At 36.5% G+C, this 21,158-nt stretch overlaps 1 protein-coding gene across 3 annotated transcripts; it reads left to right on the top strand.

Moving 5' to 3' along the window:
- The first annotated feature begins 14 nt into the window (after window positions 1-14).
- DYNC2LI1 (dynein cytoplasmic 2 light intermediate chain 1) lies at window positions 15-20,354 on the top strand. 3 transcript variants are annotated; one of them, XM_032102854.1, is made up of 13 exons: window positions 15-132; window positions 968-1,091; window positions 2,241-2,275; window positions 2,665-2,734; window positions 2,813-2,901; window positions 5,011-5,197; window positions 7,639-7,707; window positions 9,032-9,109; window positions 10,605-10,681; window positions 11,031-11,101; window positions 11,514-11,611; window positions 12,770-12,898; window positions 19,750-20,354. In XM_032102854.1, the coding sequence occupies exons 1-13, from the start codon at window positions 119-121 to the stop codon at window positions 19,816-19,818; spliced, it is 1,110 nt and encodes a 369-aa protein (XP_031958745.1). In that variant the 5' UTR covers window positions 15-118; the 3' UTR covers window positions 19,819-20,354. The 3 variants fall into 3 exon arrangements, with proteins under 3 accessions (XP_031958745.1, XP_031958746.1, XP_031958747.1); XM_032102855.1 differs by having other exon boundaries at window positions 19-132; window positions 12,770-12,862; XM_032102856.1 differs by lacking the exon at window positions 15-132 and adding an exon at window positions 578-663.
- The last annotated feature ends 804 nt before the right edge of the window (window positions 20,355-21,158 follow it).

Raw genomic sequence — 21,158 nt, 5'->3', positions numbered from 1 at the left:
GGGCCGGGGCCGGGCTGTGGCCGGGGCCGCCCGCGCCTCCCAACCGCGGAACTACAGGTCCCGGCGTGCCCCGCGCCGTTCCCTTGGCCACGGGCAGCCAGGCCCGCGTCGCGCCGCGATGCCCAAGGCCAGGTACCGGGAGCCCTGCCCGGGCTGGTGATGGGGGATCGCTCCCGCTGCCCGGGGGGAAGGGGCCTGCGGCCGGGGAGGGCAGCCTGGAAGAGGGAGGGAGGGCAGGAGGGCTTAAAACGGGCCATTACGGCCTCTGCCCCTAAAGAGAGTGGGGCCGAGGGCAGGTGGGGCACGCCTGGTCCTTTGCCGGTGCTTCTGTAAGAGACGCCACATAAACGGGTCTGCAGGTGACCACGAGTGAACCTGAGCACGGAGAGCCCTCGATGCCCCGAGCAGCAGCTTCCCGGGACACAGAGCGCAGTCCGGAGCCCTCCCGAGCCCACCGAGCCGTGCCCGGCTCCTCCGCTGCCGGCGGCTGGGAGCTGCCCGCTCCAGAGGCTGCCGGCCTCCCGCAGGCTCCTGCGGAAAGCCTGACGCGCCGGGAAACCTTGTAAAGGTGTCTTAGTAGTGCAGTGGGCTGCCCGGGGAGGTGGTGCAGTGACCGTCCCCGGAGGTGTTTAAGGAAAGCCTGGACTTGGCGTTCGGTCACAGGTTGGCCTCGATGATCTCAGGGGTCTTTTCCCACCTAATTGATTCTGTGATTAAATGTACTCCAAGCAAAGCCTCCCGCTGCACAGCTGGGACGTGCTCAGTGTGTGCCGCAAATGGCTGCTGGGGTTACCTGAGCAATGTCACTTGAGCTGGTTAGAAGTACTTCGACAAGCAGAGAGCAGGTGATGTGAAATAATAATAATCTACACCGCAATAACTTTAATTTAGATATTTTCAGGAATTATAGTCTAAGGTGTGTGTTTTCTCTAATTATTCTCTTCTTACTTTGTTTTCTTCCAACTAGTGATACTTTATGGGATCTTGCTATAGCCGAAGTGAAGAAGAGAGAAAACCCTGATAATGATGATGATGTCAAGCCAGGGGAAGTTTGGGAAAAATCAATACTATTTATGGGCAACAAAAACGGGGTAATCTAAATACTGAACAATTCTGCACTTTTCAAACATAATTTGTGTCAGGGAAAATATCTCATATTTTCAGATGTTAAGGTTCACATAATTTTAAAGACATCATATCTCATGGTCTCATTTTACAGAGTTGACATTCCAGAGTGCAAATTCAAATTATGGTTAAGGTTTCAATGATGTGCTAATTTTTTGAGGTTTGGCTTCTTTTTTTTTTTAGAGTAACTGCCAGAAATCATGCTACTCTCTTTTAATTATTTCCCCTTGTAAAGGTTTAACTGGTAGGAATCCAGTTTAAGTGCACTGATAGCAGCTTTGTTGTAGATAGAGGCCTTGACATGCTGCAGTGAATTGTGTCTGTATTATGTCAGACCCATTTGAACATACCTTATCACGGAGTGCACACTCATTATTTGAGATGCCTATGGTTGTTTTAACTCCTTATCCCATAACTTGGTCACATATTTTTCTTCTGTTAGCATTTATTTGTAAAGTTAATAAGGAAATATCTGCCTTTTTGACAAAATGAATCATATTTTTCAATAATACAATTTTTATTTTAGAAGGATCGGTGTTAGTGCGATCTCTTAATCAGAAATTCACAAAATACCTTTTCCAGAGAAAATGACTTTCCAGATTTACCAGAAGTTCACTGATTTTTGAGATAGGAAAGGACAGAAGTGAAGAAGTGCTAGCCCCTTCAGTGTGGCATGGTATTCAGTGGCTGCACTTTAACAAAGTAAAGACATCTTTTTCTGTGTGTTTATTTGTATTTTAAGCAATCTTTGTTTCCATCTCAACAGTAATAATTAATTCCAGTGGAAACCACATGTTACATAAATGTGTTATTAATAATTTAAAACTGTTTAATAGTTTAAAAGAGTTGGTCTAATTGATCACTAATGTCTAATTTTAAGTACAGTGCTCCTGTTTCTGTATTTGTCATGTCTATTGGTTTATACTTATAACAATGGTAGTGTAACTTGATTCTGATTGAAAATTGGACTTAAGTTTCCACTATAAGGCTACAAACAGTTACATGCATTTGCAGTTTTCTGGTACTCTATTATTGGAATGTTAAATAAATTTGACTTAGTGATACAACTTTATGCTTTAAAAACAGTAGAGTTCCTCTTTGTTTTTAATTTCCAGGGAAAGACCACTATCATACTGAGGTGCCTTGAGAGGTATGTGTTAAATATTTAAAAGCAGTTTTCAGCTGTAGATTGGAATTTGACGTAAACAGTCACATTGTGTGATAATTCATAATATATGTATGCAGGTGTGTTCTGTGAGTGGTTGATCACTTAGGGATGAACTTCCTTCCCTTCATTATAACCTGTCAAGTGACCCTTTCAGTCCTTCTCCAATGTCAGCTGAAATGACCCATTTCTTTGGGCTGGTGCTGCTGCTTCTCCTGTCTTCAGTACCTGACACCTCCTGTCTAAAAGTGTCCTCTCTGTACTGCTGTCTCTAAGCCAAATTCCAAACTGACTGATAGGTATCATTTAGTAACTGTAGAACTAAGTTCCTTTCTTTAGAGGATCTTGACAAAATTAAGTTACTTTTCCTTTAGGGAAGAGTCTCCAAAGCCAACATTAGCCTTGGAATATACTTTTGGAAGGAGGGCAAGGAGACACAATACAGTGAGTATAAAGTATCATTTACCATATCTTTATATGTACACACACACATAAAAATAACGTAAAGAAACTCTTTTGCAGCCTAAAGATGTAGCTCATTTTTGGGAACTAGGTGGTGGAACCTCATTAGTGGAACTCATTCGAATACCAATCACAAGCTACAACATAAGGTAAGTGTAAATATTGCAATTCCAGAGTTAATTTGAGCTTTCCTTCTAGAATTTTTTTTTTTTTTTTGTTAAAAACTCTTTCAAAGTGTAAGGTAGAAAATTTATGGGGTTTTGCTAAAAATCATCGTAATACCATAATGCTTTGCTTTGGCCTTCCTTTTCATGCTTCTCTCCTAAATAAACAAGTTCTAACTAATCTCAACAAAACAAAGCAGTAATGTGGAGGAAGTCAGTTGGCCTTAGATAGAACAAGAAACACAGAAAAAGAGAAGTCATAGTATCTTTATGCTCAGTGAAAGAGCAAAAAAACAGACTTGGGGACATATGAAAAGTAAAATCTTGCTTCCTACTTCTGTGTGCAAACATAGATACTCTTTCTGTGACAGGTATTTTAGGGTGAAAAGGCCAAAAATTGTGACCAAAAAAAATATCTGGATTTTGGGGAAATGACCTTTTAATAACAAGGTCATTTCCCAACAGAGAGATGATGTTTCCAAGAGGGACTAAAGCTATTGAAATTATTTGAAAACAGAAGGAAACAGGAATTTAGATAAAATTAAGAGAATGTAGTGAGAAAAATCCGTTAAAGTAATGGATAGCATAGGAAGAAGAAATGCATGAAAAGTTGCATGAAGAAATGACAAGGTGAGAGGGGGTGCTTTTTTATGGTTTTTTTTGTTAGGGAGGATAGGAGCTGAAAGGGGAGAAAAGGATCAAAATATAAGTTTTGTATTATGATATATTGCTCTATTTCATTGGTATTGAGCTTTAACTTCTGTGGGGAAGAAAAAGGAGGGGACATCATTTTTATCAGGTACACTTGCTACTGTTTTGACTACTGAGATAATGCCATTATTTGCTGAGAGACAAAGACAGAAGGAATAAAAATAAAACACTTAATGGCATGTGAAGCTCTGTTTCTAGAAGAGCTTGGGAGAGAAAAGATTAAGTGTAATTTTTCAGCCCTTGACTAAAAATTAAATTAAGTGAGCTCTACCTCCATCGGTCTTTTCTTCTTTTTTTACTGATAAGGGATTTTCTGATGTGGACAATCTTAAGAGTCTTTGCTGGGATAGCAATGTTCTGTAAGAACAATTCACTTCTGTTCACAAGGCAATATTGTAACATGCTAGTAAAAATTCTACCATTTCAACTTATATTTAAGTGCTTTTTCTTGGTTTTCTCATCACTGTAGTCAAGCAATTTGCTTATTTAAAAGTTCCATAAACTATATCTAGATTTATCAGGAGACTTTTCACCAGATTTTTTTCCCCACAGCATTTTAAAATGAAATTGAACACTTTTGTTTCTTCGTAGCTTTTGTAATACCACTCTGGTCTGGAATCCTCTTTTTCAAGTCAGGCTGGAATGTGATAGAATGATGGCATCCATTCAGATTACTGCATTTGCAATGATCTTTACAGCTGCACTTTAATGCAGTTGGTGTTTCAAGAGGCAGGCTTTTAGAAAGAGGACCAAGAAAGAGATGTAAAACATTTCTCATCAACAATCCACCTTTAAAAGTCTGGTAGTAGCTAAGGATGTCATGAGTACTCTTTTATCTTCCATTTATCTTTCAGAAGACTTTTCTCATGCACTCATTTGAGGTTCCAACAAACTGTCACAATCCATGACACAGATTATTGTCCTTAACCAGTTTTTTTTCATTTCATATTAGAAAAGAACAATGATAGTAGGGAACTTTCCAATACCGGTAATAGTTGGAAAGATCTTAGCCTTTGGCTAACATTGCTTGGTCTGGGGTTGTAGACTTATGAGATGGCAGGGATACATGACAGCAGAAATCCTCAGTCATACAGGAAGAAAGAGCTACATGGGCTGAGGATATTTGCATATTTTACTGTTTTGAAGACAGGCCCCAAAAACAATGCTTGATGGAAAGTTGCCAAAATAATAGTTCTGAACAAGAGACAAGGGAAAGGTTTCTTCAGAGTGCAGAATATCCCTAAAAGCCATCTTGCTTTGCTGGCACATTTAATTCTGTCTTAGCAGTTACATGTTCACATTTGCACTACAGGTATGGTTTTGTATGAAAATGCTGATTGCCTCATGCGCTAAATACGTGCCCAAATAATGCCTATTTAATAGGTCGTTTGCTGTAGTTCTGGTATTGGATCTCTCCAAACCTCATGAACTCTGGACTACTATGGAGAGCCTTCTGCAGGTCACCAGGAACCACGTGAACAAAATTTTAACCAAACTAGAAAAGGCAAACCCTGAAGTAGCTGCTGAAATTAAACAGAGGATGTGGAACGATCTGCAGAGGGATCACCCCGTAAGTTATTTCTAATATTTTCTCCAGATGTCACAGGCCTTTATACAGTTAAAGATAATGCTTTTGAAAATCATAAACAACTCTTTTAGATTTTTATGCATGACTGAAAATCCATTTGATGTAGATGAACCTGTTCACTGGAAAATTATAGCAATTTAATAAAAATTCAATAAGAGCAGAAACAAGGAAAGAAGGTTTCTTACATCTTTTTGTTAGATATCTAATGTGATTGTTATGGCATGTTACACCAATCAAAAGAAATAGTTTTAGAGTAGCAGTTTGCTTTTTTTCCCCCTCATCTTTTTAAAATGAAGATGAAAACTAGAATGTACAAAAGTCATCTAGCAAGAGACTAGCTGAAGGTACAAATTTAAGCAAAGAATATAGTTATAACAGCCATCAACATGACTATATACTTTGCATTTATTTAAATGTCTATCACAAACTCAATGCCTTTTGATAATCTGACAACTAATTAAATTATAAAGTTTCAGAAATGTTAACATCAGTCCTTTAAACATAATTGCTAACTAAATCTCTGTAAAAGCTAAACCAGATTATGCGCAATAGAAATGAAAAGTCATTGTGCATTAAACCTCTGCAAATGTTGTGTGTATATAATGCATAAATAAGTATTCAACAATTCAAAGACCTGGCATGTAAATCTAGTTACTGTAACTTCTGTAAAATACTTCAATACAGCAAATGCTTGTAGAGCTCAGAAATTTAAAAGTAACTCAAAATATATGAGAAAGCAACATATGCAGCACTCCATAGATTTAGAGTATGGGGTTTGATATTGGGATTATTATTTTGATTTTTACTTTTAGAGAAGATAATTCACAAAAAGAAAACACCTACATGCACATCTGGCAATAAATTATGACCACAGTGTCAAGTTTACATATAGGGGCTTACATATCAGAAAACTGCAAGCTTATTGCAATAAAGAAAAATAATAATGCTATTAATTGTTAAGAAAGCTTGTTATTCTTGCCCTGTAGGAAACACAATTATACCTTCTGAACTAAAATTTCTGTTTAGCTTCCGTTATCAAACACATCAATAATGCAAATAAAATACTATATTACTGCTTGGTTCTCTTCTTTCATCATTGTTCAAAGAAAAATTGTGTCAATTTTGTAGAAGAAAATACCATCTTTTATAGTCAAATTAAATGACAGTTTATGGAGATTTTTATGTGCCTTTTAATGGTTAAACTTTTTTTATCCTAAACAGCAATCAATTAAATACTTATATTTTTAAGGATTAGATAAATGTCATTGTCCTGGCTAAAGAATTATTTGCTATGATGATAAAGTATATCAGTTGCAGACCTTGTTTAAAAAGGCTGGATGCATCTGAAGTACTCCATAGTCAAAAATAAACTCCACAGTCAAAACATGAATAGGGTTCAATATGCTAGTTTTAAGGTTTCTGATGTTATCCCAAATCTTCCTCTTAGTTATGAAATGAAAACTATTTTCTTCAGTTTTATACTCTATATACTCACTTTTAAGTTGCAGTAGTTTTGCTCAAAGCTTCTGCTTTGACAGTGTATGAGCGTAGCCATTATTTCTCCTCTCCAAGTAGAGGATTTTCAGTATGTGCTGCTTCTGTCAACATTCTGTCATTTAAGCTGTCTGTGAAATAACTGGGGTTAGGAGGGAGCAGTTGGACCAACCTCTGCTACAACACATCTCTCTTCCACTGCTGCAGCCAAAGCAGCTTGAATAAATAATTGCCTGAACACATCAGGGGATTATCTTGTTTCATATGGACTACAGGAAAACCTTCCAGATCCCTTGAGGATTCTTGTAATTTACTTATTAAAACTTTTATCACAGGTTAGCTATTCAGCAGTAAAATCTACACTCTTCAGACCTGTTTTCCTTCATTGATACTGATTCACATTTTCAAGTTTGTTGGATGCTGTTTCCTCTTTGTTCTGATATCAAACACTTGAAATACACAAATAAATATTGCTAAGTCTTGGGAAAACATGATGTGGGGAGGACAAATTTGTGACACAAGCAAATCATTCCACTCATTTTTCTTGAGATTCTGTCTGTATTCTTTTAGATTTTATCCAAGGAAGGTGAATGTGTCAAAAAGCCAGTTCTACTAATCTAGTCTGGGAGGTGTTCTGTGAATACATAACGTTTTTCCTCTCTTCCATCTAATGTTGGAATATATAGTGTAAGAGCCCTTTTATGCCAGTAAGTGTTCTGACTGCTCAGAGGGATTATTTCCTGACCGTTTAGGAAGAAAATGGGAAAATGCTAGAATATGGATATTGCATTAAAGTTGGTTCATGTACCTTAAGGTTTGGAAAACCTTGTCTTCTGTGAATTAATTTTAACCCCTTTCAGTTGCTTTAACAGTTGCAATCTTCTACAGTTTGTTTAGAGTTCTTAACCTGTCCTGTATCTTTTTAACAGGACTATGCATTAGTTGACCCTTTTCCAATACCCTTGGTGATAATTGGAAGCAAATACGATATTTTTCATGTAAGTAATACTTAAGTACATTTTTTATAATTAAAATACTCCCAGTAAATATTCTATATACTAAAATTTCACAACATAATAGCAATCTTTTGAACTAAAGTCTGGACAGCCAGCCTTCTACCACAAAGAAACCCCAACAACTTTCCATCCAACAGCATTAAGGAAGGCATACTGTCATTCCTTCACAAAACACCCCCAAACTGATGATTTTTGAGATGTACTTAGAAAATCTTGAGACACAAGTTGCTGCAGACCAAAAAGGGAAGCAAGAAAAGACCATGTTGATGATTTCCTTTTATAACGAGAGAAATCCAGCTCCATGTGTCCCTTGTGACAGCAGCTGTAAGTTTATGGCAGTGCGAGAGGGGTGTATCTCAAGTCAGCTGAGCAGAGTCTTTGGTGGCAGCACAAACAATAAACTCTCATTTCAGTCTGGAACTTCTTTTAAAGTACTTCCCAAGTTTCTAGAGACAAGTGAGTAATTGCATCTTTTACAGAAGGGAGGAAAGAAATACAGTACTGCTGGATTCTCTCCCAGGACATAAAAAACCCAAGATACTCACAGCACTTCATCATGAGAAACTAGGACAGCATATTTGATTTTTAGCAGTCATGCTTCTCTGGATGGCTACACAGTGCCCTGATACCTGGCTGACTCTTTGAGTGACTTAATTCTTTATTAATAAGAGACTTGCCTTCTCTCATACTGAAACTTTGTGCTGAGCCATGACCTCCTTAAGTGACTCTCATATGATCAGGACAAAATGCCAACCTGATTCCTTTGGGCATCTCTGGATTGACTCATTCAGACTTCACTGGGACCAAGTTTTTATCCATTTTATCCAGGGAAGGCCATCTGTATGATCTTAGATTAAAGAAATAGGGATGAAAAGGTATTTTGATGCACCTTTCAAATCTTGCAGGTATTAGAACTTAGACAGCATATGCCCAAAGGTTTAAATATTTTCACAAAAAGAAAAAATCCTTATTCTTCTAGTAAGGCAGATTTTCTGCTTCTAAAAATTTAAAACAAAATCAGACAAATAAATTGAAAATTAAATGTGTGTTCTCAATTAAAAAACTTCCTGGACTAACATATTGCCTGAATTGGGCTCCCTCTGTAAAAAAGAAACAAAGAGAAATTGTGACATTTCTTTTCAGAGTAGGCTGTTACTGATTGTGTCTTAAGATATAATTAGGCTGACAGCTGAAAGCCTTATATATTGTAGCTTAAGTGCATTGCAGTTTATAGATAAAAAAAGTTCTAACTGTAATATTTTGGGTTTTGTTTCTTACATCTATGTTCCAATATCAACTTTTTTAGGAGTTTGACTCTGAAATGAGGAAAATAATAAGCAAGACACTTCGATTCGTTTCACATTATTACGGAGCATCATTAGTGGTGTGTATATTCACTTTCTACTTAAGGATAGAGAAGATGAAGACTATTTCTGTTACAAAACAATATTTTTAAAAATAGTAATGTAAAACTCCTAGAGGAAATAGGATTTCATTGGTTTACAGTAGCTTTCTTCATTAGGCTATCTGTTGAACAAGTCACAGTACTGGCAGGGGATGGATGGACATGCCTTGTGAACAAACTACACAGTTCCTAGTATCAACAAAAACCAAATTAAAATAGTTACCTGTTAGCCAGCTTAGTTTACTGCATTGAGTTTACTGCATCTTGGGCAAATTTTTTTTTGGTACAAGAAAGGAGAATGGGCAAAAGTGATTGCCTTAGATTGAATTAGAGAACTGGCCCTTTTGGTAGAAGCATGAACTTAACATCAAGTGACCCAGCTTTGGTAGATTTAAAAACAAGAGCTCCTTTTCACAGTAGTTTATGTATACCAGATTACTACACCTAGGGTGTTGAAGGACAGGAGCTTCCTTACAGAAGTGGGTAGAAAGATGCCAACATGAGGACAATGAATTATCTGTTTTAGTCTGTCAGATCATCCTCTTGAGTAGACAAAAATGCATGCTGAGATTCACAATCCAAAAATGCTGCCTCTTGGGCTCACTGTGCATCAGAATATGGGTTTAATTGTATCAACCATCATTTCTGTAAAAAATAATCTTTAATAGTAGCTTAGTGATTATCATAATAACTTATGTTTACTTTAAATCTTTATAAAATCCCAGCACATCCTTTTGCATCCATGTAAACCTTTTTCACTCTGACACATGAATTTGTCTTTTGTTAACTGAGAATACAACTGTCTTGGTTGAGGTTTTTAAAGTGTTTAAGCATTATTGTAATTAAAAATTAAAACTAGAATATAAAACTCTTTGGCTGCTGAATGCTGATTGTCATTGAAATGAGTGGGAGAAACTTAATTTCCCACAGCAGGGATCTGACTTTTTTCTCAAACATGAATCTGTTAGGATACAGAAGCCTTTAGACAGGAAGAAGCATGTAGTTTGAGAATATATTTTGAGAACTGCTTTCTGACAAATCTGTACCATTCTGCCACTTTGAAGCCACTTTTATGACAATTACATAGTTATTCCTTACCTTTCTAAATGTTCATGGTATTCTGGATAATGTTTAATGTAATTTAAAATCTTAACTCATTAGTCTTGGGCAAAAGATTTGTGTCTGGTAATGTGCATATTTCAAAAGTTTTCAATCAGTATTTTAAAATTCATTCTTTAATCTTTATTTATGCTACTTTTTAATTTAATCTTTCTTGAGCTATATATTCAGTAACAAATACATTCATGTTTTTGAAAGGGAATGTGACATTTTATTCTAACGGATTCAGTGAACATATATACCAAATCTATTGAGATCAGGAATTAGCAAGACTCTTGCATCTTTGTAGGTGGCAAAATGTAATATATCTATGGTGGAAGTTCATAATGTATATTTTGTTTTCTGATTCATTTAGTTTACCAGTAAATCTGAGGCTCTCCTGCTGAAAGCCCGTGCTCTTATTAATCACTTGGCATTCGGCTACGATAAAAGGTAACGTTATTGTTCAACTATTAAATGTCTTGCCCAGAGCCTAAAATTACTTAATAAAAAGTATTTTAATAATAAAAACTTTTCTTAAATATGATCTCTGAAAGATTTTTGTTCATGGATTTGGACTCCTGTGACTCAGCTGCCTATCTCTTCTAAGGACAGTGGTAACTCCTTGGTTTTGATCTTCAAACTGATGAATTAAAATATGGTTACCACTGGAATGGAGTACTTTTTTATTTACATATCTTTATATGCAAACCCCAGTAAGACTCTAGTCTTGGCTAGAATAATGTCATTTTTTGTTGATTGTTAAATGCTCACTTGATATATTTTCTTTTTTTCTACTTAGCAAGTCTGTATCAGTGGATCCCAGCAAACCTCTCTTTATTCCAGCAGGCCTGGATTCCATGAGCCAAATAGGTTAGAACATTTCCTGTTCATTGTGTTTGTTGCTTAATTGTTTCGAGAAACACTTTAAGCAAATAAATGAATTACAGCACATCAGTATCAGTTTTAACAGATCATTGAAGGAAATGGCTTATAGATTTTAAAATCATGACTCAGTATTTATTGTGATTTGTTAGGTAGTTCAGTGAAGTCTCTGGACTATGTAAAATAGTAAAGTACCAATAAGCTTAAATCTGAAAGAAAATAAAATATACAAAAGCTCGGAGCCCATTTCATCGTAGGATACCAATGTGTTTTTCAAACTTGTTGCAGCTTTTCAGTGTAGAAGGTAAAATACTAAATTAGATGGATCATTATGCAAAATTATTCTGTGATTTATGTTGTTATGACAACACACTTATCTTATGTGTGCTGTGATCCTCAGGACCACCACCTGCCTCTGACAGTGATCTTGGAAAGATGCATGCCACCACGCCTTTGGAACTATGGAAAAAAGTATTTGAGAAAACATTTCCTCCCAAGGTAGGGATGTACCTGCCATGCACACAGCTGCTTTTCTCACAGGATAGCAGCAATATCCCTACTCATTTTTGTCTTTCAAGTCTACTGACTGGAATTTCAGTCTCACTTAGCAGTTCTCTTTAATACATTTTTAAAAGATATAGATTTTTATGTAGTGGTGCTTCTACATCTTCAGTCACCTTCCTACATTTAGAAATTATGAAAGATGCTGTTCTCAGTATAATATGCCCCAACATGATAAAGACTAAACTTCTCAGAAACTATACAGAAGTGTTATTTTTCATGTTAGTTTACCTCATAGCGTTTAAAAACACAATAAACAAATATTGCCTCCTGCACCCACCCCTCCAAGTAATTCCTGAACTCCCCCTGAAACAGCGGGAGAAATGAATTACACCTCACCTTTCAAGCTCCATCGCTGTTCATCAGTGTATCAGTCTAATTAAAGATTTGAACATTTGCCACATAGATTCACAGTCTTCTGGTTTGGTTCCAAAAAAGGCTTTAAACTTTGAAGTCATTTTTATGCATTGTAAATTTCTTTCTCTGTTGCCTCATCTAAGAAGCAGAATTCTGTTTTATTTTATTCCATCACTGGTATTATTGCCTTCTTGCTACTTTCCATTTGATGCGAATAAGGACAAATGTGCAGGACAATGTTTTTAGAAGCCCTCCTTATTTGATAGTTTTTCTTACTATTAGTGTATTTGCTTCTTTGGAATTCAAGTTATAGTTCGCTCGAGGTTAGGAAATGAAAAATCAGGTATTTGGCAAAGATAGTAATCAATTTCTCAGCTATTGAAATAATGCTTCTGATAACCAGAACTGAGTTCTAGTCACGAGTATTGCAAGGGCAACCTCAACTGTGCCCAAATGTCATAGACCAGAAAGGCTATTTTCATTTTGAGGCTCAAGAATAATAACCAACTACCAAATATGAATATTTTCTGCCCTCTTGAATCTAGCTGCACTATTACTTTATCTTCATTTTACTGATAGAACAGCTAATCTGTGTCCTGTAGCACAAAGTTGTTCCATAAATAAAAGCTTTTAATATATTTGTATTAAAAGCAAATACTTCCACTTCTCTAGTGTGGCCTTTTCTTATTAAAAGAAGATAAATTCTATCTTTTGGGGTTTTGTCTTTTTTCCTTTTAGAGTTTCTGTGATTTACAAGATACCAAGGACCCTGCACAGGATATTCAATACACCGAGTATGAAGTTGATGTCATGAGAGCTCAGAAAAACCAGGTGTGTGGTAACTCTCCAACTGCTGTTCACAGTCAGGTATTCCAGAACCACCAACACTGCTGAACTAATAGCATATACTCGTACCTCCTCTTCTTGCCCTTAAATAACTTCAGCTTTAGATTTCAGTTTAGTAGCTGAGGTTTTTTTCCATCGCTAGATACTAAGCCAGTAGACCATTGTTGGATCTCAAAGTTTAGGCTCTGAGTCTCTTTAGAAATTAATAATTCAAATTTTCCCTCTGTTTTCTAGAATTACCTCACTAAAATAATCTTGAAGCAAAACTTTGAAGCTTTCTTGACAGTAATTTCCTCATTTCTTCACTGTGTACTCAAATTCATTTGAGTGTTGACTAACAGAAAGTGTTGGAAGCAATATGAAGGTCTGGGGTGGGGACTGTTTACTTCTGTCTTTCTCCTTCAAAACTTATTTAACTAGAAAGATACTGAGATGATAACATTTCTAACTTGAATTTGCAGGCTATGTACATTTTATCTTAAACAGAATGAATGGAATTGTTACACACAGTGATACGTGGCTTAACCCCTGAATTCCAGGAAAGATCTTTAGTGGGGAAAGGATCTTTTATTTTTTCTTATTAATTTTGAAGTGTTTCTGCCTTTCTCTGGATTAGTGGGGAATTAATTTTATAGAAAAATTCTGTGCCAACTTAGATGAAGGTTAAAACATTGCCTTACAGCTATCAGTATGTAACACTCTTCATCAGTATCATACGTGTATGGGTCTGTTACATTCAATCTAAGATTCATCCAAAGAATAAAGCAATTTCAAAAATCCCCTGCAGCCTTTGAACTTGCACATTACCTGTAATAACCTATTTATGTAGATATCAGTTCTGAATTTCTGTCACATCAAGAGCAGTCCTAGAAATCATTAAAATTTATAAAGCATGCTGCTTTTGGAATTTATAAAACAAACATACTCGGTATAGCTACATATCTCAAAATAACTATATAGTGTACTAGGTTTGTTATTTTTAGATGGTAATGTGTTGCAAAAGAAGATACTGGTATGCATTGATGAAATCATACAGGAAATTATTCATTATCTGTTTTTATACAAAAGAGAAAGGCTTTTAGAATCTTATCTGTTCAAGGGCATTGCAAACCAGCACAGCTTCTTTTTGTTGGACTACTAAAAGTAATTTGAGCATTAAAGAGAAAATTACTTTTGTTATCTGCAGTTATTTCCTAAAGCACCAAGACAGAAATATACATCTAAAAGAAAAGAACTCTCTCGTTGCAGTGTTTCTTGAAGTGTCTTTCTGTTTTCCAGTTTAATGGAAAGTGGCACAAAAATCTTATTTTTAAAGCAACACTTTAAATAAGTCTGACATTCTTTATAGAGTCTCGTGGTATCTCTTGTGTAGGAGAACCAGTATATTAAGATGGTCAATATGCAACATGTTGCTAATGAAATCATGGGACGTAATGCAAAATTCAAAGTTTCACATGATGACAGTGAATGTTTTCATGTTATCATTTTTCTCAGTTACTTTCGGTTAATTAATGTTACTTTGGACTCCAGGTGATGGCCTGTTCGCTTGTTTATCTGAAAGATAAGCTTTAAAAGAAAAATAAGCACAAAACAAGCAAGGGAAGCAAAACACAGCCCCTGTCACTGCATCTGACAGAAGAACCAGCAATACCTGACTGACTCAGTCTTGGTCAGGACTGCTTGATAATGCTGTGATAGATTTATATATATAACTGTGGCAATACAAAGTTTAAGTAAATCATTTCCAACTTTGTAGTTTTGGTTGAAGGATTTGCCTGCATTTTAGCAGAGCAAAAGACTGAATTATTGAGTATAAAATAAGAAAACATTAAAAAAAAATAAAACTCAAGAAAGTCCCTGGCTGACTCTTGGGTACTGTCAGCCAGCATTTATCTGAGATGCTTCTTGGCTGTAGAACTTTAGAGTCCAGGTCATCAGCATTCTGCCATAACTGTTTTCTTTTGAGCCAGATTATTTTGCCTCCTTCATATTTTCAGAGTTAACTATGAGATGTACCACTCTCTTTCTAAATGTTTTTGCTCTGGAAAGCTCTCAGAGGCTGTCTTTTCCTCACTGTGCCTTTCTCCAAAATGGATCACATCTTTCTCAACTATGTCTTTCCAGAAATATTTTCCTAGTTCTTGTCCCACAGACAATGGTACAGGTTTATATCAAATGGTGCTGTTGGAATTGCTTACTGTTTTTTCATTCTCTGTAGTGGAGAATACAGCACCAGGGACCCTACTGAAATTTACATTTCTAATGTAATTCTTAACTAGCAGATTTTCTCCAGGAATTACTGGAATTTTGTGGGTTTTGCAAAGCTTTCAAGATTAAAAAAAATACTCATTTTGCATACTTATTAGGCCTTAAAGTCTAGGTTTTGGTTGATTATTCATATATAAACCACATGGCAAAGTTGTCATCCTCTGTCCATTCCCTGTCGTTTTTTGGCTTTTTATGCTTTCAGGTCACCTTAATTTGGTTTTTGGTACACACATAACTTGAATAAGAGTGAGATCTTTTAGAATAATATTGCTGATTAGAGCTACACATATACCACCGGCATCTGTGAGCACCTATGGGGAGCATGAAAGTCTTCTTCCTTAGTTCCTTCTAACTGTTTGTGGCCTGGCACATGGGAATGTCTGTTCTCTTTCCTTTAGAAATGCTCTTTGCCACAAGTGTAAGTACTCTGAGGTGTCTTTTTGAGGGTTTTTCTTTGTCTTCTCTTATGCCTTCACTGCTAATACTCAAAATATGTGCTTGGACTTTTTGATCTGGACATTTGAGTGCAGCTTCATTTATTGATGCAACAGATAAAGTTAAACTTGAGCTCAAAGACCTGGAGAGCCTCCTACTCAGGTACTTCAGAAGTCACGCAGTGCCAAAGTTCACACTGAGTGATCCTAGTTACACAGAGCTATTACTTCAGGGATTGGTGCCAGTTTTAGCTGAAGCCTCATGCCATGAAGTAAAGTTAAAAAAGTAGATGCCTGGTGCCATTTGGTGTCAGCTAACAAGAAGTCATGGAAGCAGATCTTAACGGACAGGGATGTAGCTGTTAAGACTTTAAGAAGTCATAAACACAAGAAGATTCTACATCTCGCAGGGAAGAATAGTTGCATTTCCCCTATGTCTTGGGGTGACTATATAACTGTATTCCCTATCACCTGCCCTATGCCAGACATGAGTTCTGTGCCTTTAAAGCTAGCTAAGGGAGAGGAGGGAGAGCCGGTGGAATTCTTTTGGCACTGTGTTCAAAACACAGATGAGCTCACTGGCTTCTTCTGCCCAGTTGCTCCACTTCTGTAGCAGGGAAGAGAGTTACGTTCCTTTTGCTTTTTAGCTGGTTTCTTGTTCACTAGCTAAAGTACGGAGCCCTGGGACTTTGGCATCCTCTTCTTCTCTTCTGGACTCTTCAGCAACACCAGAACATCACTGGGTGGCCCTACACCATGGCCCGGAGGGGCCCACGCCAAACCCCAGCTCTGGAGAGGAGAGAGCCCCTCCCACAAAGGACTCTGAAATCTACCCAGGTTCTCTCCACACCGAGAGGTTTTATTATTTAGCATTATTCTTTTTTCTGTGCCTGCATGCACTTTACTTATTAAATAAATAACTTTTCTTTCCTCGCTTTCCTCCGAGGAAAATGCTTTCTGAACCGGGGGGGGGGGGGGGTGGGTGTAACCTGCCTTTTATCAGAGGATGTTCATTTCAGACGTTCCTCCGAATTTGTCTCAAACCAGGACACCCTAAAATTGCAGTGACCTGATCAACCATGTCACCCACCATCAAATGTCACCTCCATGTCAGGTATCAGCTGGCATGGGGACTGTGTTTGCCAACAGAATGACAGCCATATTTTTTCAGCATACTTTGCTGACATGAACATATTGCTGAACTTGGGAGACCATTCCAGTCTCATTTCACAAAACAGAAGATTTCATACTGTGCCATGAAGCCCCTTGGTCACACCAGTGTTACTGGGCAGAGAAGTATACTAGGCACCTACCTTAACCTGGGAACAGAGCACTACCACCTTTCATTTTCTCCAGAGAAGGAGATGTGCTGGTCTTCATAATGTGGAGAAAAAGTTACTGAGGATATTTACTCAGCTGCCAAGAATAAGCTTCCTTGTTTTCACATGAAAGCATGTCCAAATGGGCAAAAAAAAATTCATTTTTAAACCAAATTAAAGAGCATTATAAGAGCACTGTTATTACATTTTCTACTAAAGTTTGTGTGCTTAAGATTTTTAATTAGTGTTTCAGTACTTGGTTGCTCTCACCATGTTCCAGATTGAGGGCACTTCCAGTAAGAAACTGCATGAAAAGGAAAGCTGAAGTCCTATCAGTCACTCAGAACAGAGAAAATGCAACAATTAAGGCTTTTCCTACAATCTTAATTTTTCCTTCTTGTTTGTAGACATTATAGTATTGTCTTTAATTACATGATCATATACTATTTTGCCAATGTCTCAATTCAATTGTTCAGTATTTCTTTTCATCATCCTTATTCTTTATGTACCTTATTTTTCAACCTGCCATTCAGACACTTCAATGAACACAAAAGTATTAATTTTTTTTTTCTCAGAGAGTGCGTGGTAATGTTATCTTATCTGAGTGCCTCACAAACATTAGTTAAGCCTTTCTTCCCAATCCCTTTATGAGATTAGGTGTGATCTTCCCCATTTGACAGATGAAGAATTTACAGAAACACAGAAGTACAGAAGCATTAAGGTTTAAAAAAAAATTTAAACCCACTTTATGCCAGTGTTGAGACATCTGTGATAAGTTGCTAGCACTAATTACATTTAAAGCACTCAGAACACATGGAAAGCACATTTAAACTGCAATTATTTTTTCTTTGTATATCTGATCTTTTCCCCCTACATGTGCACCCACAAAACAAGTGTAGCATAATGCTAGCATGAAGATTTTGGTGTACTTCGAGATATATTCTTTTGAACTATGTTCTTTCACTTTGGAGAGATGATCTGTTAGCTGACTGTATCATTAGTCTATTCTAGAATTCTGCTCATGTTTGCAGTATAGAACTTAATGAGCAGGAAGGGGCTCTTTTTCAAGAGGGTCTCTGGAGTGATCTTTAAGTAGTGTTTGAAAGAATTTTGCATTGCATTTTTGACTTACAGGGATGTATTTTACTTTCTATTTTGCATATAAACTAGGTAAGTGTACTTTCCTGACAGCATTCTTCTTCCTGAATCACTGAGATTTGTTAAACTATTATTTTTTCCCAAATATCCTCCCATTTAATCAAATTTTCTTTTTCTTTGATTTCTCATTGTTTAAATGTTAGCCTTACCTAGATACACCTCCAAAATAATACTTATAATTTTGTTCTGTACTTCTGTATGTAGTGGAGTAGCTATACAGCTTTCATATATGCTGTGGTTTGACAGTTTGCGTTCTTGTATTGTTTTGAATTGCCTTTACACTGAGTTGCCTCCTAGGGTAGCTAAACTTAGAGCAAAATTAATTCTGCTAAATTATCTGCCTCTTTCTTGAAAGAGTTTAGTCAGATGATAAATCTGCAAGGCTGATTATTTAGCCAACACCTGTAGACATGACCCCCAGACAGTATTGTCATTACATGTAAAACCTGGCTATCTAAGAAATTACTTTGCATAAAGCAGGTTACATGTGCTCCTTAAAATACCACAGTATTCTTTCTCTTCCTAACTGTTGGCAAGTTTCCAACAGTTCAGTATGTTCCAAGATCATAATTACTTTATATTAATAATGAGGGAGTGAAAATACTGACTAAAGACCAACTTAGAACAGTTCAGCAGTACTGGAGTTGTAGCTAATAATGCAACTTCCTGGATTTAGCCTAGGCACAGTAGGTTGTGTGTCAGTCACCTATGGAGTTACTTAACTCTAACAGTAGACTCCTACAAGCATCAGGAAGAATGTGCACTAACTAAAAATCTTCTCACTGCTCTCATACAGCTCGGGTGCTTACTGAAAACTCTGCACCTCTGACAAAGCTGCTGAAGTTACTTCCTGAGAGGAAATTCCATTTATTATTTCCAAACAGTCTTAAAATAATGATTGCTTGGTTGTTTTACCCTTTATTTTCTTCTTCTCCCCTCTGTGCTCTGGACTGATAGTTAATACTTATGTTAAATTCACCAGGTGTGAATTTTGTTATTTTTGTCAGTTCTGGTACTTGCATGCCTACAGCAAAACCTTCCTTACCCTCTGAAGGCCACTCTATTAAAATCAAAATAACAGTTGTAAAATACCTGTCCACTTTTGAAGGTCTTTGCTACATTTATACTAAGCACTGGTTTATGTCCACCTCTTTCCTGATCTAAGACATGGTGAGGTTTTTTCTGTCTTGCAAGCAGTACATGGTTGGTCTAACAGTACCTCATTAGAGCATCATCTTCCTGTAAATTTGGTGGAAGCTTTACGCTGAAATAAAGCAATTGTAATGCTTCTTAAATTAATATTTTTTCCTGAAAAAATCTTCAGAAATCACTCCTGACAGTACACACCACTACATGAAATTCAGCAGAGCAAACTGTTGTTTGTAATGGTGCTAGAACCTTCTATTGTAGGCTTCATTGTTCCTAGTAGCACATTTAACTGAGATGAGCTCATTTGTCTACCTTGCTAGCACTCTGCTGATCTGAAGTACAGCAAAATGTAGTTCCCTACGTGAGAGCAAAGTGGCAAAATTCATAGCACTTTTAGGACAAGTTTGTTAAATATAAAAATATATTTTTTCTGTAGTGAGAAGTGTTGGTACATACATACATTCACCAAATAAATATCTGAAGTTTCTTGTAACTTTTAGTAATGAGAAGATTAGCTTAATATGTATTTATGTTTCTTTTTTAGGAACTTGAACAATACAAAAGAAATGTCTCTAAATCCTGGAAAGAAATGGATTTTGATTCCGATTCATGAACTGCTCTGTCTTCAGTTTAACACAATTGACTAAATTGTTTTTATCATTTTTACATTACGTTAGCAATCTCATCTGATGCAGTTGAAAATATATAATATCAAACTACAAAGTTAATATTTATTCAGCATCCCTGTTGTTAATTTTCATAAAAGGAACTGTTTATTCACTCAGTCCAAATTTGCACTTGCACTGGCAATATCTTGGCACTGGCAAAGAGTTTTAAAAAGTGAGGAGAAAGGGATTCTACATTGCTCTCAGATGAGTTTGTATATGAAGACTGGCATTAGTCAGTCCTACCTATTTTATAACACATTATTGGGTTTATGTTTGAATACTTCTAACCCTAAGCATGTATTTAAATATAAAAAAGTTTTTTTACACCCAGAATATAAAACTATGTAGTGTGCTAGGCATCTTTTTGTAGTTCAAAACCAAAGCTTAAGAAATACTTGCATAATTGCTTGATATATTTGAATAAATAAATAAAACTAAAACTGGCAAAATAAAGTGGGGTTAAAACCATCTTTGACCTGAATTCAGAAGTGTGCTTTCTGTCTCAGAATCATACAGTTTAATAAAGGAGTTACTTCTTGCCATGTATAGTGTCACATAGAGTTTGGAAGATGGATGTTTCTGTCATATATTCAAATGCTAGGAAGTCAGTCTAATTAATTTGACAGATACTTGGTTAGTGCTGCAAGTATTACTGATTCATTCCGCCTAAGCTTGTGAAATCCTAGCCTCAGCTAGGTATGGGTTTTTGTCCTTTCACACCTCAGTAGTGTGAGATGCACTGAGTGTTCTGAGAACACACCAGGCAATCTAGATTAAAGCCAGAGGTGTCTCCTGAGAGCTCAGACTTGTCAGAGAGTGAATGTCTGAACAGTCACTTGGCAAACCAATCAACCCTACATGCACATAAAAATGGGAGACACAAACTAATGTGGTATCTTCCCAGCTATTTAAATGTATTTGTTATTTTTAATGTATTTATTCACCAGGTGTTTTTCCAATACAATATTTGTATCTCAGAGTATTTTACATAAAGATATTAGAAAAATTCTTGGCCTCACACTTAAGTGGAAATACTGTATTACCTTGAGGATTGGATGTAAAGTTCTTTGTTATGAAGTGCCTCATCCCAAAACTATCATATAAAACTAGTTATATAATTACAGAATTTTAAGATACAAATATACTTACCTCCTTGGAGAAATCTATCTCTCTGCAAAAACTAATTTCTTCACTGAACATGAAAATAAGATACAATATTCAGGAGTTCTATGTCCATTATGTTTTCAATTTTGAGAGGCCCAGGAGAATAATTTCCAAAGATGAA

The sequence above is a fragment of the Corvus moneduloides genome, chromosome 3 (genome assembly GCF_009650955.1).
Source record: "Corvus moneduloides isolate bCorMon1 chromosome 3, bCorMon1.pri, whole genome shotgun sequence".
NCBI classification, from domain to species: domain Eukaryota; kingdom Metazoa; phylum Chordata; class Aves; order Passeriformes; family Corvidae; genus Corvus; species Corvus moneduloides.
Note: the sequence above shows the minus strand (reverse complement) of the source record. Positions and strands in the feature narration are given on the sequence as shown.